Below are 24108 nucleotides of genomic sequence, written 5' to 3'. Positions count from 1 at the left end.
TGTGCAGCCTTTCTGAATCAGGAGCCCAGCTTAACAGCCGAGCCTGCATGAAAGGTACTATTGTGCATGGCAAGAACACTCCACTAAGGGAGAGATTGCTTCCTCTTATGGCAAAAGACAAGTGAAAATTCCCAGCTCATCTCCTTTAAGATGCCGCTGATTTCTCCCTCCAGCTGGGCATAATACACTGGACCTGTCAGTGTGCCAGCGGCTGTGTGCGCTTCATGCAGCTTGTGCCTTTCTGGAGTCAGGGTGGACAATACGCACTGTACAAAGTGCCAGCTCTCAGAAAGTCAAGGATCTAATTGTGAAGCTCTGCGTCGTTAACCGAGGGGGGAAGTTAGGTTTCCTGCCCCTCGTAGCATGGGAGCGGCTCATGGAAAAAAGGTATGAGGACTTTTTACATTCTCATCCTAGTAATGTATGGAAGAGATCATTAATTAATTAATCATTAATCACTAATGAATGGCTATGGTGTTACGACTGAGTTTGCTATGGGCTTGTAAATTTGTAAATTGTTACTTTACTATACGCAGTTCCCTTTGCTAATAAAAAAAAGTTAAAGGTTAATACAGGAGTGCTGTATGGCATCAGCTAGAAGGATTTTCAATCAAGTGTGAAAAATGTTATGATCAACCAAACTTTGCCTATTTCAGTTTTGGTGGGATGTAAGTGGATTGAATTATCCATCAACTCATTATAGCCCAGGAACATCATCATTGTTATTCCCGTACCTGACTTCCCAGCTACACCTACCTATTTCTAGATAGATTGAGGCAAAAATGAATTATTCGACAACTTCTTAGAAACTCAAGCTACCAGATACCTGTATTTGGGTTCCCAGCTCCACCCACCTGCTGCAATCATTACATGAGATTCTCTCTTTCAAGACTGAAGACTGGAACTCCAGATATATATATTTTTAATTTTAGGACAGACTAGGGAACTGACAGAATGTTTGGTCATTTTTTTTTTCCCTCATTGGGAAAATTTCCCCTTGATTCCTGCCCCTGGGACCTGGAACCACAAAGAAAATGTAAGCAAGTCTCACCAATGGGACATAGACAAATTATTATTTTTTTAGAGCGAGAAAGAGCTAAGGCCTACAAAGGTTTTTTATTCTTATTTGTACCTTTCACCCATTGAAGAAAGTTCAACTGACAGTATAGAATACTACCTAGTATATACTTGAGTACTTGTCCACCTTCCTATGCTGTTAGACTGGCCTTTCTCAACCTCTTCAGCACAGAGGAACCCTTGAAATACTTTTCGGGTCTCAGAGTACCACTGTTAAAAATTATTATATCTGCAGCTCATGATAAATTAGTGTGATAGTCAGTGGGAAGAATGCTCCTTAAGCCTCGTACACACAACCGAGGAACTAGACGGGCGAAACACATCGTTTTCCTCGTCAAGTTCCTTGTCAGGCTGTCGAGGAACTCGACAAGGCAAGTTTCTCCATTCCCGTCGAGGAAATAGAGAACTTGCTCTCTTTTTGGCTCTCGACAGTTTCCTCGACGAAAATGTACACACGACCGGTTTCCTCGGCAAAAAAATATCTCCCAGCAAGTTCCTTGCTGGTTTTTGCCGAGAAACTTGTGTGTATGAGGCTTTACACTCAGTGAGAATGTATCTAATGCCTCGTACACACGACCATCTTTCATGACGTCGTTTTTCTCGTCGTCATTTTTCACGTCCTGAAAAACGGTCGTGTATAGGCTTTAACGACGGGAAAAAAACGCACATGCTCAGAAGCAGGTTATGAGAAGGGAAATTTGCATAATCAGCCCAAAGAGTGTCGTCAATTGAATGGAACTTCCCTATTATACTGCCGTCGTACGTGTTGTCGGTCACCGCGCTTTGCTAAAGAATCTTTTTTTCATGATCGTGTGTATGCAAGGCAGGCTTGACAAGAATCACGTCGAGAAAAACTTTGTTTTTTCCATGACATTAAAAACGGTTGTGTGTACGCAACATTAGAGGCAGAAATTGCTTACTGCTTTAGAAACCCCTAGCAGCCTTTGGAGGAACCCTAGTTGAGAACCCCTATGTTAGACAGTGAGACTTCACCCCTAAGTTTGTAGGCTTAGCTACAAATAAACAGATCATGGCCTGAGTTGATCTTCTCCAGGAGAATTGATTTTGCTACACATTTATTTAAAGGAACATAGATGGAGAAGGCCTTTAGATTTGATTGAGTAGTAATTTTCCCCCTCATGGACATGTTCTACCCCTGACAACTGCTTGTTACGTTGTGTCATGTATGACTTGACACATTGAATAAGTCCTATGTCTCTTAAGTTAATTTTTCTACTGAGGTCTTTCCAACAACTTCAAGTGTTACTTCTGCTTGTTAAATTAAATTAATATACAACTATAGAACAACTGATCTATTTTGGTCTTCTACTCTGCAGAACCACATACTTACCCTAGTTTTGGCAGGTACCCCCTCTCTCTTCCATTGGTATCACCTAGGCATCACCAGAAGTTCTCTCTGAACCACTCCTACCCTCCAACATCTTGGGAAATGTCACAGGTCACAGGAGGATGCAGGACTATTCACAAAGTGCAGAACGGCTTGTGCATATGTGGTATAGAAAGTAATTGTGCGCTGCCCTATCAGTGAGCAGCTAACACAACAAATAGACAAATAGCATAAACAAGTAAAACCAAAACAGTGTAGCACTAATCTCATGATATAGTGCACATAAAAAAGAATGAACACAGTGCCAAAAAATTATAATAAACAATAACGATGATAATATGTGTAACAGTGCACAGGTAGAGCAAAAACAAACAACTGCCTATAAATAAACCAAGGGGTAGTGCACCAAAGGACAACTGAAAGTCTGTATAATGGTAAGTGGAGGTTCAAAATTGGTGATAATTTCAAATATAGACAGTAGGTGAATACTCCATGAAGTGAAGGAAACCGCCACCAATAGGTAGAAGGCTTACCAGAATGCTTAAACCCAAAAGAACATACGTTTAGTGGGTCAAGCAAGCTTTATGTGGAATGACCGCTAGAAACTGGGCTCCAAACACTGACCGATAGATCAAACTGCTGAGGGGAGACTATCCTTGTGGAATGTTCTCATAAAGAGAGATGGTCCAAAAAATCCCAAGTTGTTAAAACAGGATGTGGATCAAAGAATAGAAGGAAAAAATAAGGCACATAGCTTAACCACTTGAGATCCGCGCTATAGACGAAATACGTCCGCAGCGCGGCTCTCAAGTGCCAAGTGGCCGTTTAAAAACGGCCTTTGTGTGCATTACCCGCGCGCGCCACTGGGTGGCGCGCGGCGGGTAAAAACTGTCCCGACGCATCGCCGAAGACCCGATGCGTGTACCTGGCGGCCGCGATGTCCGCCGGGTACACGCGATCGTCGGTGACACGGTAGGTGACAGCAGGAACGTGGAGCTCTGTGTGTAAACACAGAGCTCCACGTGCTGTGAGAGGAGAGGAGACCGATCTGTGTCTCTTGTACATAGAGACACAGCATCGGTCCCCTCCCCCAGTCACCCCCCTCCCCCCACACAGTTATAACACACCCAGGCTACACAGTTAACCCCTTCCTCACCCCCTAGTGTTAACCCCTTCACTGCCAGTCACATTTATACAGTAATTAGTGCATTTTTATATCACTGATCGCCGTATAAATGTGAATGGCGCCAAATTTGTGTCAAAAGTGTCCGATACGTCCGCCGCAATATCCCAGTCCCAATAAAAATCGCAGATCGCCGCCATTACTAGTAAAAAAAAAAATAATAAAAAAAATCATAATTCTGTTCCCCATTTTGTAGGCGCTATAACTTTTGCGCAAACCAGTCGCTTATTGTGATTTTTATTTTTTTTTTACAAAAATACGTCGAAAAATAGGTATCGGCCTTAACTGAGAAAAAAAATAGTTTTTTTTAAAAAAATTGGGATATTTATTATAGCAACAAGTAAAAAAAATATATATTTTTTTTAAATTGTTGCTCTTTTTTTGTTTATAGCGCAAAAAATAAAAACCGCAGAGGTGATCAAATACCACCAAAAGAAAGCTCTATTTGTGGGGAAAAAAGGACGCCAATTTTGTTTGGGAGCCACGTCGCATGACCGCGCAATTGTCAGTTAAAGCGACGCAGTGCCGGACGCTGAGATTTCGCCTGGGAACGAAGGGGGTTTATGTGCCCAGTAAGCAAGTGGTTAATACTGTATAAATGAAAGGCCTTTAATGTAGTAGGAACACTTACATTGTAGAAGACAAATAGCGCTTTTCAAAGTACTTGTGGCAACAGTGGAGTCCTCCCCATGCGTTTCGTGCATAGTTTGCGCATATGCAGTGGGAAGCCAGCTATGATGCCACAAGGAGTCACAGCTAGCTCCCCACAGTAGACATACTGGCACCGGGGACATGAAGCCCAGGAACCGGCTCAGATGAGGACAGCACCTAATCCCTGGACAGGTAAGTGTTCTTTTATTAAAAGTCAGCAGCTATGGTATCTGTAGTATAGTATTTTTTGCAAACAAACTGAAGAACCTCTTTAAAGCAGCAGAGGGTCAAGTGAGGGATCAACGTGGCTGCTCTTAGTACTCATATTTTGTTTCTCTTCTTTTTTCTTTGCTAACTTAATCTTTTTATACATTTTAGGCTAATATGTTGCCTTTTAATTTCTATAATGTTGTTCTCTAATTTACATATAGTAAACATGAGTGTTATAACTTACTGTTTATGACGTGTCAACTTCACCCTATACTTGATAAGAAAGACTTGGGTTAATATTGACTGCTTACACAAGGTTTTTTCTCAGCAATTTTATTTTTATGATATGACATAGCAAAGTTTGTGTTCACTTTTAGTGATATATATACAGTATGGATACCCTGAAGATTGTATGTTGAATGCACATTCTTTTAGGATTATGCTTACTCTAAAAAACATAATAAACAGATTGAAACATAAAGCAGCAGAGGGTGAGAAGTGCCACAATCATACAATTATATGGTGGAGATAGATCTTCTAACCAGTGTTAGACAAGGCGATACCCGAGGCCTTATGGGTCAACTTATTCTAAATGCTGACTTGTTTCTGCTGGTCTCAGATACTTTGCCCCATCCATCTAGATTTATTTTTGCAGTGAGAATGTACGAGGCTTTAAAACCTGTAAAGCTTCAGCCAAAACAGTCTTTTTATTTTGGTTTTGGATGGAGTGGGGAAGAAGTATAAACTTTGTTGAGTTTTTATTGCTTTTTGTGGTTTTATTGATGAGATCACTTCCTGCGGGATTTAGGTGTCCCTAATTGTAAGTTTGCTACTTTACTGTACCCACTTCCCTTTGAATTAAAATAAGCATAGATTAAATATTTTGAAATTGCTCACACGTAAATCTCTATGGCATTAGCTGGAAGGATTTCAACCACATCTGAAAAATTCTGTGATCAAAAAAACTTTGCCTATTTCAGTTTTGGTTGAACTGAATTATGCCATTTTAATCATCCATCATCCTCTTATAGCTCAAGAATTCCACCTTCAACATTCCTGTACCTTTCCCACTTCCTGTTTTAGGTGTCAACTACTCTACTAAAAAGGGTGTTTTTATTCCTGCTGAGACCCTGTTAGAGATTTCCCCTTATCTTTCTTAAAGACAGCAATGTTACTAGTAAAGGATTTGTAAGGAAAACACCCCAATGGATGGGGCTTCAGAAAACAGTAAAAGCTGACAGAGGTCCTCACTGGTGCTATGTGTTTGGCTAGGGTCGAGGAAGTGAATGGAATGGAGGACCTCATTTGGACGGATCAAGGTACGCATGAAAATTTCTGGCAGAGCGGTTTTATTGTCACAAATTTATGATCTCCGATTAGTACAAATCTATCCTGGAACAATTGGAGAGCAGTCTGCTAACGGGGTGGAGGACAGGTACCTTCTCTCCTGCTCTTACCTCTTCTCAGGTCACCTGTGGCCAGGTGACAAGTGCACCCCGTTGGGGTCAGGGATGCACCACAGGGTAGTGAAACCTATGACCGACTGCTGCGATAAGAGAGGAAGTATGAACCCAAGATCGCCCAGGGCGCGGAGTCTAAGACCCAGCTTTGTGTTCACCAGAGCCTCTAGTGGTGAGGATGGCCTTCGCCGCAGCTGGTTCCAGGTCGCAACCCCTGGGATCCCCTAGGTCACGCTCCGCAGCGAGAGAGGGGAAGCAGCAAGCACACAAGCGGTAGTGATGGGTAAGCCGAGGTCGGGCAACAGGCAGACAGGGGTAACTGAGGGACAGGCAAAAGGTCAAGATCACAGGCAAACAGGAGAAGTCAAGGAAGAGCCAAAAACGGTACACAGGAAGACAATTGGAGCACACTGCAGACAGGAACTAAAGCAAACAACACTGTTGAACAGCACTGCAGGCCTGTAGTGCAACAGTTAATATAGACTTCCTAGGATGGCCTGGGTGGGGCCATACAGGAAGGAGAGGACATAAGGTAACCAGAACAGAGTCAGGCCTCTTAATGGACAGATGGAAACAGGTAAGCTGCCAGACTATTGCATATCCATGACACCTCTCCCCTACCAACCACCACCTCCCTTTTTTCGTTCTTCTTTGCCCCCACTTGTTTATTATACCTATAGTACAACATGATGTTAAGCGTGTTTTTTAATGCAAGCAGCGTAAGGCCCCTTTCATATGAATATAAGAACAAAAGATGATCAGGACAGCAGCACTCCAATCCAGCAGCTATGAGTAAACACTGAAGTTAGTGTTAAATGCGTCAGCTGTCCTAGGTTCCGTTGCTGTGACTTGTAGTGCCTGTTTCCAGTTTTTTAACATTAAAGTTACGTTGGATTGGAGTGTGGCTGTCCTGATCATCTTTTGTTCTTATTTGCCATGTGCATTGCTAGCACCCTCAGTTCCTGAGAAGAAGATTGCACCCAACAAGACCTGCCTGGAGCGGCAATCTCTGTCCCTTTCACATGAAGACGGACTGTAGAGTCCGTTTTCATCCGATCCGCCAGACGGATGGAAAATAGGGTTTCCATCTGTCTGACTTTAGCGGGTCGAATGTCAGCGGACATGTCACTACTGGCATCCGTCGCTTCATAGACCTGTATAGAACATCTGTTCAGGTCCGCCTAAAAAATCTCAATGGTCCGCCTATCAGTTTTTTAGGCGGACCTGAACGGATGCTCCATACAGGTCTATGGAGTGACGGATGTCAGCGGTGACATGTCCGCTCCGATCTGCTAACGTCAGACAGATGGAAACCCTATTTTCCATCTGTCTGGCCGATCGAATCGGATGAAAACAGACTCTACGGTCCGTCGTCATCCGATCCCCCATAGGGGAGAGTGGAGCTCTGACAGGCCCGTCCCAGCACAGTGTGCAGAGATGGAGCTGTCCTCGGCCTGCTCAACAGGGTTCAACAGAGCGATCCCTGCTGAGCAAAGTGGAGACCGTATACGGACACGTCCATGTGAAAGAGTCCTTAGTCTAAATTTGACTTGGTATCAGCTTCTTGTCTCTACACAGAAGAGGTCAGACTGGTGGAGGAAGAAGCAGCAGAAGCAGCCACTGGGTTAGATTCAGGTACAGCTGCGCGCTCCTTACGGAGGCGCAGTGTACCCTTTTTACCCTGCGCCTACGCAATTTATTTGCGCTACGCTTCATTCATGAAGCAGTAGCCATGTAATTTGCGTGGGCGCTCTTTAAAAATGCCCTGCGTAAGGGCGCCTAATGTAAATGATCCCGTAGGGGGCGGGAATCATTTAAATTAGGCGTGTTCCCGCGCCGAGCATAGAGCGCATGCTCCGTCGGGAAACTTTCCCGACGTGCATTGCGGTAAATGACGTCGCAAGGACGTCATTTGCTTCAAAGTGAACGTGAATGGCGTCCAGCGGCATTCACGATTCACTTACGCAAACTACGTAAATTTCAAACCTCGCGACGTGGGAACGACGGGTATCCTTAGCATTGGCTGCCCCTGCTTTTAGCATGTGCAGCCTTATGCGAAACCCGACGTACGCAAACAACGTAAACTGCGTACGCAGGGCTCGCGTAACGTTGTGAATCGGCGTTAGTATGCAATTTGCATACTATACGCTGACCGCAACGGGAACGCCACCTAGCGGCCAACGTAAGAATGCAGCCTAAGATATGAGGGCATAAGAGCATATCTTAGGCTGCAGTCGGCGTAACGAGCTCTCTGAATCAGGAGAACTCATTACGGTTACGCAGGCGCAATTGCTTTTTGAATCTGGGCCAATATGTTCTGTTTAAGTGCAAGTGGCATTCTCATATGAGGAGAGAGCAGCATAACAGAAAGCTGAGCTCATCAGTCTGCTGCTTCTTCTTTCCCTGTCCAGTCACAGGCAGGGAAAGGGAGAAGGCCTGTAAATGTTACTGAACTGTTGGAAGAAAAAAAACAGGTCTCCTCCCCTGCCAGACAGGACTGCACTGTGTAGTAGAGCTGCGTAAATCACAAGCCTGGATGGACAAAAATACAAATCCTTTGGAAGCGCTCCCATATGCATACATTTTCCTTGAGCACGGCTCTCTAACGTGTAGCCACCGAGATGTTAATTAATGCACCAGTCAGGTGACAGGTCAGTGCAGGGTTTGTATTGGAAACCTAAGCAGTGAAGCGTTAAATTAAAAATACAAAATAAGTGTTTGTATTCCAAGCTTATTAAAATGTCACTGTTATCTATGGATCTATCTTAGTTCGAAACAATACTTCACAGGATCAGCTTAGGTACACCAGGTAAGCGGACAATGTGTCCAAGAAATTAGTTTATTATGTCGGCACCTCTGCCCTTGTTGATGTTGCTGCACATTATAGCATGATAATGATTAATGTCATAGGACACAGCGGGGTTCCTTACTATTGTAAAGCCTACAGCTATCTGCTTATATCTCTGTTAGCTGCTTACCGCATTGCTGGCATTCCAGGCTAAAAATTTACTATCAACTTAAAGTGAAAAGTGAACTCAAAAAGTAAAGATTTGCTATGTTGTAGGGAACGCCAAGAAATTTTAATTGTCCCTGAGTAGTACTCGAAAAAAATATTTACCTTTTATCTGGAATTCCTTCAAAAAAAAATAGCAGTGTTCCTCCAGGTATGTGAGTGTGCCTAGGCACTCCTGTGACCACAGCCTTAGATGTGAGATCTAAGGCACTTCTGCCTCTGACTGCTGGTCTCCGGAGATTTGGAGTGAGGTTTGGTGTTTTTGCTATTTTGCTGATCACTGTTCTCTTTGCTGGAAGCTCTGCTGTAAGGATGCAAAGCCGTTCACAATTCCCTTTGGGACTATTACGGATTTGGAGGGGATCCCTATGCCAAAATGTAAAAAAAAAACAGCGTGCGGTCACCCCCAAAATCCATACCAGACCCTTATCTGGACATGCAGCCTGGCAGATCAGGAAAGGAGGGGGGATGAGCGAGAACCGCCCCTCCTCCTAAACCATACCAGGCCTCATGCCCTCAACATGAAGGGTGGGTGCTTTGGGGCAGGGGGGCCTCTGCCCACACCCCAAAGAATCTTGTCCCCATGTTGATGGGGACAAGGGCCTTTTTCCGACAACCCTGGGCTGTGGTTGTCTGGGTCTGTGGGCAGGGGTCTTATCGGAATCTGGATGCCCCTTTAATCCCAGCCCACCCCTATGTGAATGAGTATCAGGTACATAGTACCCCTACACATTCAATAAAAAAGTGAACACAAGAGACAGTTTTTGACAAATCCTTTATTAAAAAAATAAAAAAAATTGTGTCCCTTAATGTAAATCTATCGACAATCACGCCACCCGCCGACCCGAAATATAAAAAAAATCCTGATACTCATTCACATAGGGGGGCGGGATCTGGGGGTCCCCTTGTTAAAGGAGGCTTCCAGATTCCGATAAGCCCCCCGCCGGCAGACCACCAACAATCACGGGCCACGGTTGTGGGGATGAGGCCCTTGTCCCCATCAACATGGGGACAAGCTGCTTTGGGGTCGGAAGTCTCCCCCACCCCAAAGCACCCACCCTCTCAATGTTGAGGGCATGTGGCCTGGTATGGTTTGGGAGGGGAGGTGCCTGTCCAATCAGGGCACAGGATGCACAGGATGCACTGTGCAACGCTTAGTGTATTGCAGGGTGTTTGTCGGAACACCCTGCAAATTCGGGTGTTCTGCGAACAGGCGTATGGGCAAATGTTCGCCCATCCCTATTCCTGGTATGTTACTTTGCCTAGGCTCCCCTGTCCTGCTGCTTTATATCTGCAGTAAAGAATTATCTAAGACAGGTCCTGCCCACTCCTGTCCCTGGTGGCACTATGGCTCATTACTCTTATGAGGACATTCTGGATAGGAAGGTGTACCTGGGGACCTGCAGTGCATGAATCTCCTTACTCCTACTTCATTCATTGTCTGTGGTTTTCACCTTTCTTACTGGCTATTTCTCCCTCCCCACCACCAGACGTACATTCCCTATTCATCCTTTCATTGGATAATCAGTTTTCAGGGGCCTGATCTGATCTGACCTGATCTGACCTGATCTGACCTGACCAAGTCCTGCTCCACTGCCAAAATGGCCATCCTAACACAGAGATAGACAATGAAAAAAAGGCATAAGTTGGTTCAGAGGAAAATTCAGCTTCAGGTAGCCTACAAGCAGAAAATGATTAATTCTGGGCCACATGCCCCGTGCACACGACCGGATTTCCCAACGGAAAAAAGTTGGTTGTTTTTTTTTACGGAATTCCGCGCAAGCTTGTCTTGTCTTGTCTTCTTTGAACTTTTGAGCGTTAAGATCACAGTGACGTACAACACTACAACGAGGCAAGAAAAAGAAGTTCAATGCTTCCGAGCATGCGTCGCATTCTTTCCGAGCATGCGTGATTTGTTGTCGTCGGAATTCCATACAGACGAACGTTTTTTCCGCTAAGAATTTTTTCCATCTGGAAAATAGAGAACCTGCTCTCTATCTTTTTCCGGCAGTTTTTCTGTTAGAAAAAGTCAGATGGAGCATACACACGGTCGGGATTCCCAACCAAAATCTCACATCGGACTTTTTCCGAAGGGAAAACCGATCGTGTGTACGGGGCAACACTGTCGGAATGGCCATTGATTCTGAAACCAGAAGAAGACTAGACAAGGATAATGGCTTCTGCGAGTGAGCTCACAGACATTAATTGCAATGCTGGAGGGAAGGTGAGTATTGTGGACTGTGGTTTATTTTAACCACTTCCTTACCGCGTCATTGTGAAATGACGGCGGCAGGAACCCCTCCTCGATCCAGGAGGACGTCATATGACGTCCTGGGCTTTCCGGGTGGATATCTGAATGATGCCTGCAGCTAGAGGCATCATTCAGATATCCTTCTCTCCTGCCGACATCCCCCCTCCCGCCGCCATCCGGTGCTTCTCCGGGCTCTCCCGTGCCATCAGGGGCCCGGAGAAAGAATCGTCCGGCGCTGGCAGGAAGCATAGAGATGACTGGTGACTATGACCGTCGGAGGACCCGGGCGCAATGTCATGACGTCACGGCCGGGTCCCCGTAAGTAAACAAAGCCGCAATTGTGGCTGCTAAGCAACCGTAAGCATGAGATCGGTGAATTTTTTTTCACCGATTTCATGCTTTCCAGCCTGGAGGAGAGATGTGCGGTCTTATTGACCCCGCATCTCTCCATAAAGAGGACCTGTCACACACATTCCTATTACAAGGGATGTTTACATTCCTTGTAATAGGAATAAAAGTGATAAAAAAAAAAAAAAAAAAAAAAAAAATTTAACGCCCCTGTCCCCAGTAGCTCGCGCGCAGAAGCGAACGCACACGCAAGTCCCGCCGACATATGTAAACGCCGTTAAAACCACATATGTGAGGTATCGCCGCGTGCGTTAGAGTGCCAGCAACAATTCTAGCACTAGATCTCCTCTGTAAATCTAAACTGGTAACCTGAAAAAAAAATTCAAAGCGTTGCCTATGGAGATTTTTAAGTACCGAAGTTTGGCGCCATTCCATGAGTGTGCGCTATTTTAAAGCGTGACATGTTAGATATCTATTTACTGGGTGTAACATCATCTTTCATATTTTACAAAAAAATTGGGCTAACTTTACTGTTTTGTTATTTTTTTAATTCATGAAACAATTTTTTTCCAAAAAAAAGGCGTTTGAAAAATTATTGCGCAAATGGCGTGCAAGATAAGACGTTTCAATGACCGTCGTTTTATTCCCTAGGGTGTCTGCTAAAAAAACATATATCATTTTTGGGGGTTCTGTGTAATTTTCTAGCAAAAAAAAATATGATTTGTACATGTAGGAGAGAAGTGCCAGAATAGGCCCGGTATGGATGTGTGTATAACTGCCCTGTATGGAAGAGGTTAAAGTGTTACTAAACCCAGGACCCTGCATTCACTATATCTGGCTTCCAGCAGTACACAAAACATGGAAATCTGCATGGAATCTCATCAGCAGTATATAGCAGTCTTGTGACTTCTATCAGTGTCTCCAAACTTTTCAAACAAAGGGCTAGTTTATTGTGCTTTAGAGTTTAGGAGGGCCGAATTGTGGCCAGCGGGGGCAAAAAATGTCCCGGGCCCAGCATCAGTGAGCATAAATATGGCCTCAGGGTTGGTGGTCAGTAGGAGGAGGAGTCTTGCCTAGGGTGACCACATTTCCAAACTACCATTCAGGGACACCCTCCCTTCCCAAAAATCAGCTTGTGCTGTAACGAATCACAGCACAGTGATTGGACACAAGAGGCAGGATTTATGATTTCTCCAATTACAATCAGGGGGCGGGATTGTGCTCCTCCAGGCATTCCCGGCCAGGACAAGTACTGTCAGTGAGTATAGTGGTGAAGTGGCAGCCTTTTTTGGGGGTATCAGATTGGCCCGGGGGAGTGGCCGTGTCAGTTTCATTCCGGGACACTGTATTGTCCTGAAATGAATGTGCCCGGGACAGACCTGCAAAATACGGGACTGCCCAGGCCAATCCGAGACACGTTGTCACCCTAGCAGGGCCGGTGCAAGGATCTTTGACACCCTAGGCGAATCCTAATTTTGCGCCCCCCCCCCTCCCCGCTGCGCCCCTGACATCACTTTACTCTGCCCTTGCAACACATGTGACCTATCTGACACATACACTGACCCCCCTCACCTGACACAATGACCCCCCCTCACCTGACACACTGACCCCCCCTCACCTGACACATACACTGACCCCCCTCACCTGACACAATGACCCCCCCTCACCTGACACACTGACCCCCCCTCACCTGACACATACACTGACCCCCCTTACCTGACACATACACTGTGACTGGCCCACCTGACTCTCACACACACCACACAGACAGAACCCCCACTCGGCACTCCACAGACAGTGTAATGTAGTTCAGAAGGGATCCGTCCTCCTCCTACCTCGGCTGTTTGTGGCTTCATCGTCATCGACCATCATCCAGTCTCTGCTCAGGGGCCAGGCTAGCGCCATCCTCCCGCTCCACAGTGTCCCCGCCGAGACCAGGCCAGCGCCATCCTCCTGCTCCACGGAGGTCAGCTGCTCCTCTCAATGCTCCGGGCTCCCATCTCCATTGAGCCCCGCCCCTCCGCTGCACACACAGACACACAGCGCTGCACCAGAGGGACAGGCTAGAGCAAAGGAGTCCCGGAGCAGCGCTGTGTGACCGGTCTAGAAGATGTAACAGTGCAGCAGGGCGCTCAGCGGGACACATGAGGGATTAGTGGTGGCGGCGCACAACGAGCGATTAGGAGAGGAGAGCCGAGCTCACACAGAACAGGGGCTGTGGTTGCGCCCAGGGCTGGCCTTAGGTGTTCCGGCGCCCTGTGCGAGCAAAGCCTGTGGCGCCCCCCCCATCTTCACCGATAGATAGATAATTTTGAGAAAAAAAGAAAGAAAGAAAGGGAGGAGAAAGAAAGAAAGGGAGGAGAAAGAAAGAGAAAGAAAGAAAGAAAGAAAGAAAGAAAGAAAGAAAGAAAGAAAGAAAGAAAGAAAGAAAGAAAGAAAGAAAGAAAGAAAGAAAGAGAAAGAAAGAAAGAAAGAAAAAGGAGAAAGAGAAAGAAAGAAATAGAGATAGATAGATAGATAGATAGATAGATAGATAGATAGATAGATAGATAGATAGATAGATAGATAGATAGATAGATAATCTGATAGATAGATAGATAGATAGATAATCTGATAGATAGATAATCTGATAGATAGATAGATAATCTGATAGATAGATAGATAGATAGATAGATAGATAGATAGATAGATAGATAGATAGATAGATAGATAGATAGATAGATAGATAGATAGATAGATAGATAGATAGATAGAGAAAAGAAAGAAATAAAGAAAGGGAGGAGAAAGAAAGAAAAGAAAAGGAAAGAAAGAAAGAGAGAAAGAGAGAAAAGAAAAGAAAGAAAGAAAGAAAGGGAGGAGAAAGAAGAAAGAAAGAAAAAGAAAGAAAGAAAGAAAGAAAGAAAGAAAGAAAGAAAGAAAGAAAGAAAGAAAGAAAGAAAGAAAGGGAGGAGAAAGAAAGAAAGAAAAAGGAGAAAGAGAAATGTGCTGCCCCAATAGGGGCATAGAATATGAGATGCATAGCCTCAGTTAATATTAGCATTGTTATATAGATTAGAGTCTATATAGTGTGGTTTGCCTACTATTTTCTCATAGCTAAATCTATGTGTTATCCTATGCTGCCATCTAGTGGCCTTTGTTGCAATGCACATGTTTATGTGATTCTTTGAGTTACCACATATTTTCACTGTATGTATGCCCCTCCCTGCTTCCTGTGTGGAGTACTTCCTGTGTCATCTCTTCAGCCAGCAAGCCACATGTAGAAGGACACTCATGTACTCTGCCCAAGGTAGGAAAGGCATCATCTTTTGACCGCACAATACTATCACCATTCATCTGTTGTTCCTGTTATCTGCTGTAACCCCTGAAGTTAAGGAATAAACACCTCTTTTGAATGAATCGGTATTGACGAGTTCAGCTGTCTGACAAGGATTGTCCGCAGTGAGTATATCTGCTTATACAGGCCAAGCATAGAGGTCTCAGCAAGGGATATATCGCTATCACAACAATCGGAGTCAGAACAGTCAAAAGATGCATAGAATTCTTACAGCATGCTGTGTATATGTGTGTGCCTAATCTGCAATCAAGCTCAGTGCCAGCCGCCATCTTGTGAAAGCACATGGTCGCACAAGCTTACTGCTCTTCATGTGAATGTTGAAAGCTGTTTTTCTAATTGAACTGTGTTACCCCACCTGTCTAAGCTGCTGTTCGTCTTCTTAAAGAGACAGTACCATTTTTTACAAAACCGTGAGAAATGTCTAGACAAGGCTCTGAACACTCTTTTACGGCTGAACCAACGCAGATTCATCATGCCTCTGAACCCGCAGACGTACAGGGAGCAGACTCTGCAGATATTGCTGAACAGAGTGTAAGACCCAAGCGTACAATAAAACCAATACAGAAACTCAGAGAAAACTACGAATACACTAGAGATAAGTTCTCCAGCAAGCTATCGGACTTCTGGGACAGAACTTCACACTGCATGTCAGTTTTGCCACACTTTAATGATCAACCGGCTGAACTAGGAGATTCTATAGTTCGCCTATCTGCTGCGTATGAACATTACCAACGGCTGTCTGCAAAATACACTGCTTTCTTGCAAGACTGTAATATAGAGGACTCTTCAGCAGAACTGACCAAGACTGATGCATTGAACCAACAAAGGGATCTCTTAGTGAAAAATGCTCAGTGTAAGGCAGAACTCCGCATTGCTCAACTGCAAGAGACCAGATCTCACAGATCAACATCAACCAAGCACACTGCACGTTCTTCTAGATCCTCTCGCTCCAGAAGTTCAACATTAAGCGACAAGCTAATAGAGGCCCGCGCTGATGCTGAATCCAAAAAAGCGCAAAGCTCCCTTGCTAAGAAAGAAGCAGAGATGAAGGCCCAAAGCAAAGCTCTTGAAGCAGAGATGGAAGCCCAAAGCAAAGCTCGCCAAGCAGAGATGGAAGCCCAGAGCAAAACTCGCCAAGCAGAAATGGAATCCCAAATAAAGATTCTGCAAATAGAGAAAGAGGAAGCAGGTGCGCTAGCAAGGCTGAAAGTCCTTGAACAAGCAATGGGTCAAAGTACTAATTCAGACTGTCTTATCCCAGCAGAACTGGAAGATCCAATTGATCGCACCAGTGATTATGTGCTAAAGCATAATGTTTACAAAGATACAGAGTCATCTCCTGTACCTCCTACTAACAACACTGTTCTGACTCTCAACTCAGGGACCTCCCAGCTCAAAATGCCTGAGTCTCCTCAAGTCCACAACGCCAGAGCATCTACGCAGCAAACCACATCAACTCCTGCCATCAACAAGGTGACTTCCAGCGACAAGCCGCAGCTCCAGCCACAGCCAGCAGAAGCCTTAAAGACTACACCAAAGTTAAGCGCTCATGCAACATCATTTCATCCTGGTAAACCTCACCTCAGAGAACTTTCACACCCAAGGGGTTCCACAGATTACTTTGGCACCAAAGAGTGAGAGATCAGACTTGAATGACTTAGCCAGCTATATGGCATGCCGTGAGCTCATTATCACCAGCCTCTCAAGGTTTGATGACTGTCCAGAGAGCTACAGGGCCTGGAGATCAACCTTCAAGGCTGCTATTGCTAATTTCAACCTTAATAGCAAGGACGAACTTGATTTGCTCATAAGGTGGCTGGGGCCAGAATCTGCAAATCGTGTTAAAAGACTGAGGACAGTACATGTTGACCACCCAGATGCAGGTCTTGTTGCCACATGGGCAAGACTTGAGCAAGCCTATGGTAGCTCAGAAACCATAGAAAGCGCTCTATTCAAGAGACTGCAAAACTTCCCAAAAATAGGGAACAAAGACTATCGCAAGCTCCAAGATCTAAGTGACCTCCTCATGGAGTTAGAGTTGGCAAAGACAGACCCACGTCTACCTGGTCTAAGCTTCCTGGACACTGCTCATGGTGTCAATCCAGTGGTGTCTAAACTGCCATACGGCCTGCAGGAGAGATGGGCGCAGCAGGGCTCAAGGTACAAAAGAGACTATAACGTATCCTTTCCTCCATTCTCATATTTTTGCAGGTTCATCAGTGAACAAGCCTGGATGAGAAATGATCCCAGCTTCAGCTTCAGTGAACCCAACTTGCCTGCTTCATCACCATCTCCAAGGTATGACAACACAGCAGCTAAACACAGAGACTTTCATAGAGCAATATCTGTTAAAAGGACAGACATCTCACCACCCGTATCCTCTCATGCATACCAGAGTGATTCGGGTGATAAAGATCCTAATCATCAGTGCCCTATTCACAAGAAGCCTCACCCTCTTAAGAAATGCCGAGAGCTGAGAGCAAAGACTTTACAAGAGCGCAGGGAGATTCTCCAGAAACTTGGAGTATGCTACAGGTGCTGTGCTTCTTATAGTCATTTTGCCAAGGACTGTAAAGTTATCATCAAGTGCACAGAATGCAGCAGCGAAAGACATGTGACAGCTATGCATCCTACTCCACTTACAGACAGCCCACAGCAGCTACCTACCTCCACCCCTCTCTCAAATCATGGCGGGGAGCAACGAAGCCACGCTCTAGCCCAGGAGAATGTTTCTTCTTCATGCACAGAAGTCTGTGGAGAAGGTTTAGATCACAAGTGCTGTGCCAAGATATGCCTTGTTAAGGTATACCCAGAGGGTCAACCTGAAAAAGCTGCCAGGATGTATGCCATAATAGATGAACATAGCAACAGATCCCTGGTCAAGCCTAAATTCTTTGAGATCTTTGGCATTGAGGGTCATGCCACACTGTATACTCTCAGAACCTGTTCTGGTCGCGTAGAGACTTTCGGCAGAAGGGTCGATGGGTTCATGGTGTCTCATATCGAAGGGAAAGAGGGCATACTCCTACCAACATTAGTCGAGTGTGACCAGATACCAGACGGAAGAGAAGAGATTCCTACTCCAGAGGTTGCATATCACCATCCTCACTTAAGGCACCTTGCTGATGAGATTCCCGCAATGGACATGAATGCTGAAATCTTAGTCTTGCTAGGAAGAGACATTCTTAGAGTACATAAGGTACGTGAGCAGTGTGATGGACCTGAGGATGCCCCTTATGCACAAAGACTTGATCTAGGCTGGGTAATAGTGGGCGATGTATGCTTGGATAGAATGTGTACATCATCTGAGATCCACTCCTTCAAAACTTACATGTTAGGAAATGGACGCGCATCCCACTTCAAAGAGTGCCCTCACCATTATGAAATAAAGGAGAAGCCTCTTGACATCATCCAAGTACCTGATGCCACTCCTATCCTGTGTGATGACAACCTAGGTACCACAGTGTTTTGTACCACAAGTGACGAAAACAAAATAGCCTTGTCAGTTGAAGACAGAGAGTTCATCAAAATAATGGACAAAGAATTCTTCAAGGATGAGTCTAACAGCTGGGTTGCACCATTGCCTCTTCGTGCTGCAAAGGTCAAACTGCCAAACAATCGGGAACAGGCTTTATCCAGATTCAACTCACTTCAACGAACATTAAAGAACAGGCCTGAAATGAAGGACCATTTCATTACCTTTATGAAGAGGATCTTTGACAATGAGCATGCTGAGCCAGCTCCACCTCTTCAAATACACGATGAGTGCTGGTACCTACCCTTCTTCGGAGTGTACCATCCACGTAAGCCAAAACAAATTAGGGTAGTGTTCGACTCCAGTGCCAAACATCAGGGCGTATCCCTGAACGATATTCTTCTCACTGGTCCTAACCTTACCAACAACCTTGTAGGTGTACTCATGAGGTTCAGAAGAGAGCCAGTTGCCATAACTGCGGACATTGAACAAATGTTTCATTGCTTTATTGTACGAGAAGACCATAGGAACTTCCTAAGGTTTCTGTGGCACCGTGACAACAACATGAACAATGAGATGATTGAATACCGCATGAAGGTTCATGTTTTCGGAAATAGCCCCTCACCTGCCGTCGCAACATACGGTTTACGAAGGACTGCTCTTGACGGAGAACAGGAGTATGGTGCAGATGCTCGACATTTCGTCGAGAGAGATTTCTATGTGGACGATGGACTTAAATCTTTACCTACAGCGGAAGAAGCCATAGACCTGCTCCAAAGGACACAAGTTATGCTTTCTGAGGCTAACCTCAGACTACACAAGATTGCCTCAAACAGTGTTGCTGTTATGAAAGCCTTTCAACCTGGCGATCATGCCACAGGGTTTAAAGACTTAAATCTGGGGATGGACATGCCACCTGTGCAGAGAAGTCTGGGCCTACGGTGGGACTTATTAAAGGACAGCTTCGGCTTTCAAGTCAGCTCTGCAGACAAACCATTTACCAGGCGTGGAGTTCTGTCAGTGGTGAACAGCCTATACGATCCAATGGGATTTGTGGCTCCCATCACCATACAAGGTAAATCCATACTTAGACAGCTCTCAGAGACTATCAAAGATTGGGATGCCCCACTACCAATAGACAAACTTTCAAGGTGGGAGTCCTGGAAACAGTCGTTACATGCCTTAGATGGAATCCTTATACCACGCTGCTACACTCCGACTTCCCTTGCCACCAGTCGGAGGAAAGAGCTGCACATCTTCTCAGATGCATCTACTGAGGCCATAGCGGCTGTTGCCTACCCCAAGGTAAGGGATTCAGCTAATCTAACCCATGTAGGGTTTCTGTTTGGGAAGGCTAAGTTAGCACCCAAACCTGAACACACAATTCCTAGGCTTGAACTTTGTGGGACTGTGCTAGCTGTAGAGATTGCAGATTTCATACTGCGTGAGCTAGACATTCAGATAGATGACATCAAATTCTACACAGACAGCAAGGTTGTTCTGGGCTACATATACAACCAGACTAAACGTTTCTATGTCTATGTCAGCAACCGTGTAGAAAGAATAAGAAAATCATCTAAACCTGAACAATGGCATTATGTTCCATCTGAAATTAATCCTGCAGATCATGGCACCAGGCCAGTGCCTGCGAGTGCCTTCGTAAATTCTTCTTGGTTAACAGGTCCTGAATTCTTGTTGGCTGATCCAGAAGAAACCACGGCTGACGTCTTCAGTCTTCTAGAACCCGACAAAGATCCAGAGGTTCGTCCTGAAGTTAAAACCCTTGTCACCAGAACTGAACAAAGACGTGCCTTGGGCTGTCAACGCTTTGAACGTTTCTCCAAGTGGACAAGGCTGGTACGCACCACCGCAAGGTTAGTTCATATTGCACACTGCTTTCACACGAAGCTCACAGATGCTCACTGTCAAGGTTGGCACATGTGCCAAAAGCTTCTTTCTGCAAAAGACATTGCTCAAGCTGAACTGATCGTAATACGCAGTGTACAACAGGATGTCTTTGGCTCAGAAATCAGACGTATCCGTGACAAGGGGGACATTCCAAAAAACAGTCCAATCGCTAACCTGAACCCATTCATTGACAATGATGGCACGTTAAGGGTTGGTGGACGCCTAAACAAGGCTAAGTTCAGTGAGCAAGAACAGAATCCTCTCATTATACCTGCTCGCCATCACATCACCACTTTGCTCATACGGCACTACCATGAAAGGGTGAAACACCAAGGTAGACACTTCACAGAGGGAGCCATAAGAGTCGCAGGCCTTTGGATTAAAGGGACTGTAAAGACTTTCATCAGACCTATCACGGAACTCATTTTGCTCCTGCCGTTTGGAGACTGAATTTACTTGGGTATGCTGTTGGATCCTACCTGCGACTTCGAGAAGGAAGTATCTGGAACTTTAGTTGTCACAACTTGAAGCCTTATATTATAGTTGTTGTATTATATGCATGTTCTCCATTATGTCTTTCAGGTTTTCAAGACATCAAGCAAATTGCGCTGTTGTTTATTTGCATAACTACCGTTGTATTATGTAAATAGTGGCATTATCATGCCAGACGGGGAGTGTGCTGCCCCAATAGGGGCATAGAATATGAGATGCATAGCCTCAGTTAATATTAGCATTGTTATATAGATTAGAGTCTATATAGTGTGGTTTGCCTACTATTTTCTCATAGCTAAATCTATGTGTTATCCTATGCTGCCATCTAGTGGCCTTTGTTGCAATGCACATGTTTATGTGATTCTTTGAGTTACCACATATTTTCACTGTATGTATGCCCCTCCCTGCTTCCTGTGTGGAGTACTTCCTGTGTCATCTCTTCAGCCAGCAAGCCACATGTAGAAGGACACTCATGTACTCTGCCCAAGGTAGGAAAGGCATCATCTTTTGACCGCACAATACTATCACCATTCATCTGTTGTTCCTGTTATCTGCTGTAACCCCTGAAGTTAAGGAATAAACACCTCTTTTGAATGAATCGGTATTGACGAGTTCAGCTGTCTGACAAGGATTGTCCGCAGTGAGTATATCTGCTTATACAGGCCAAGCATAGAGGTCTCAGCAAGGGATATATCGCTATCACAACAATCGGAGTCAGAACAAGAAAGAAAGAGAGATAGATAGATAGATAGATAGATAGATAGATAGATAATCTGACAGATAGATAGATAGATAGAAAGGGAGGAGAAAGAAAGGGAGGAGAAAGAAAGAAAGAAAGGGAGGAGAAAGAAAGAAAGAAAGAAAGAAAGGGAGGAGAAAGAAAGAAAGAAAGAGAAAAGAAAGAAAGAAAGAAAGAAAGGGAGGAGAAAGAAAGAAAGAAAGAAAGGGAGGAGAAAGAAAGAAAGAAAAGAAAATAAAGAAAGAAAGGGAGGGAGGAGAAAGAAAGAAAGAAAGGGAGGAGAAAGAAAGAAAAGAAAGAAAGAGAAAGAAAGAAAGAAAAAAGAAAGAAAGAAAGGGAGGAGAAAGAAATAAGAAAGAAAGAAAGAAAGAAAGAAAGAAAGAGAGATAGATAGATAGATAGATAGATAGATAGATAGATAGATAGAAAGGGAGGAGAAAGAAAGAAAGAAAGAAAGAAAGAGAGATAGATAGATAGGTAGAAAGGGAGGAGAAAGAAAGAAAGAAAGAAGAACGAAAGAAAGGGAGGAGAAAGAAAGAAAGAAAGAAAGAAAGAAAGAAAGAAAGAAAGAAAGGGAGGAGAAAGAAAGAAAGAAAGAAAGAAAGGGAGGAGAAAGAAAGAAAGAAAAGAAAGAAATTAAGGGAGGAGAAAGAAAGAAAGAAAGAAAGAAAGAAAGAAAGAAAGAAAGGGAGGAGAAAGGAAAAAAAGAGAAAGAAAGAAAGGGAGGAGAAAGAAAGAAAGAATGAGAAAGAAAAAAGAAAGAAAGAAAGGGAGGAGAAAAAAAGAAAAGAAAAGAAAGAAAGAAAGAGAGAAAGAAAGGGAGGAAAAAAAAGGGAGGAGAAAGAAAGAGAGAAAGATAGATAGATAGATAGATAGATAATCTGATAGATAATCAGATAGATAGATAATCTGACAGATAGATAGATAGATAGATAGATAATCTGACAGATAGATAGATAGATAGATAGATAGATAGATAGATAGATAGATAGATAGATAGATAGATAGATAGATAATCTGACAGATAGATAGACAGATAGATAGATAGATAATCTGACAGATAGATAGACAGATAGATAGATAGATAATCTGACAGATAGATAGATAGATAGATAGATAATCTGATAGATAATCTGATAGATAATCAGATAGATAGATAGATAATCTGACAGATAGATAGACAGATAGATAGATAGATAGATAGATAGATAGATAGATAGATAGATAATCTGACAGATAGATAGATAGATAGATAGATATATAGATAATCTGACAGATAGATAGATAGATAGATAGATAGATAGATAGATAGATAGATAGATAGATAATCAGATAGATAGATAGATAATCTGATAGATAATCAGATAGATAGATAGATAATCTGACAGATAGATAGATAGATAGATAGATAGATAGACAGATAGATAGATAGATAGATAGATAATCAGATAGATAGATAGATAGATAATCTGATAGATAATCAGATAGATAGATAGATAATCTGACAGATAGATAGATAGATAGTCTGATAGATAGATAGATAGATAATCTGACAGATAGATAGATAGATAGATAGATAGATAGATAGATAGATAGATAATCTGATAGATAGATAGATAGATAGATAGATAATCTGACAGATAGATAGACAGATAGATAGATAATAGGGAGAGAGAAAGAAAGAAAGGTGAAGAGAGAGAGAGAGAGAGAGAGAGAGAAGGGAATGAAGGCCACCCCTACATCAGTGTACAGGACTCACTCAGAGGCAGGAGGGATTGGATGGATATCACACTCCTCCATCTTTCCCTTCTGTTTGCTGTGCTTAAAAATTCCCGCCCACATCCCCTGTATGCCGGGGAGAGTGGGCGGGGCAGACACAAGGAGAGGAGGGGAGGAGTAAAAGCAGCTCCTCTCCTCTAACTGGCTGTGTGGGCAGCAAGGGGAGGGGATAGATGTCAGAGCTGGCTGTGATACGCCCAGCTCATCTCTCTCTCTCTGGAGCTCTCAGTGTGCTCCGATCCCCCTGCTGATCTGTCCCACTCGCAGCTGGCGCTTGCGCCCTAGGTGGTAGTGCGCTCCAAGCGGCTGCTTACTTCGCCTAGTGGTAGCGCCGGCCCTGCACCCTAGTCGTGCCCCTATTAGTAGGAGGAATAGTATCCCATCATTGGTATCAGAAGAAGAAATAGCGCCCTCTTGTTGGCTGTCAGTGGGAGGAATAGTGCCTCATAGCAGTGGGAAAAATATAGGATAAAGGCTAGCAAAGGGCCACATCTGGCCCTCGGGCCACAGTTTGGAGACTCCTGGCTTAGAGCATTTAGGAAGAGTTTTCATTCTCCTTTGACTGTCCTATCAGGATGCAGGACCCCTGACGCTCTGTCTGGACAGTGCTGATCACATGCACTCTTCCCTAGAAAAAAAACTCTCTAGCAATACACACCAAATTGAGCATGTGCAGTCCCCTAGCCTCGGTTCTATCAGGAGATTGATTGGGGACTCTGGAAGATGGAAAGGATCAGAGAAGACAGGATCAATCAGCCTTTTTTCACAATGCAGAGGATTACCCCTTAGGTTCCACAGTGAATATAACAAGCATGCTTTACTGCATATACAGACTGATTT

The 24108-nt window shown here is 44.2% G+C and overlaps 1 protein-coding gene across 1 annotated transcript in view; it reads left to right on the top strand.

Moving 5' to 3' along the window:
• Positions 1-24108, top strand: part of FAM107A (family with sequence similarity 107 member A) — a 185844-nt gene continuing 161736 nt past the window's right edge. The window contains exon 1 of the mRNA XM_040359095.1: positions 1-387. Within this exon, the coding sequence (XP_040215029.1) occupies positions 364-387 (24 nt within the window). The 5' untranslated portion in view covers positions 1-363. The remainder of the gene's footprint in view (positions 388-24108) is intronic.

This window comes from Rana temporaria, chromosome 7, assembly GCF_905171775.1.
Source record: "Rana temporaria chromosome 7, aRanTem1.1, whole genome shotgun sequence".
NCBI lineage: Eukaryota > Metazoa > Chordata > Amphibia > Anura > Ranidae > Rana > Rana temporaria.
The sequence above is the reverse complement of the archived record's forward strand: the minus strand, read 5'-3'. Positions and strand labels throughout refer to the sequence as shown.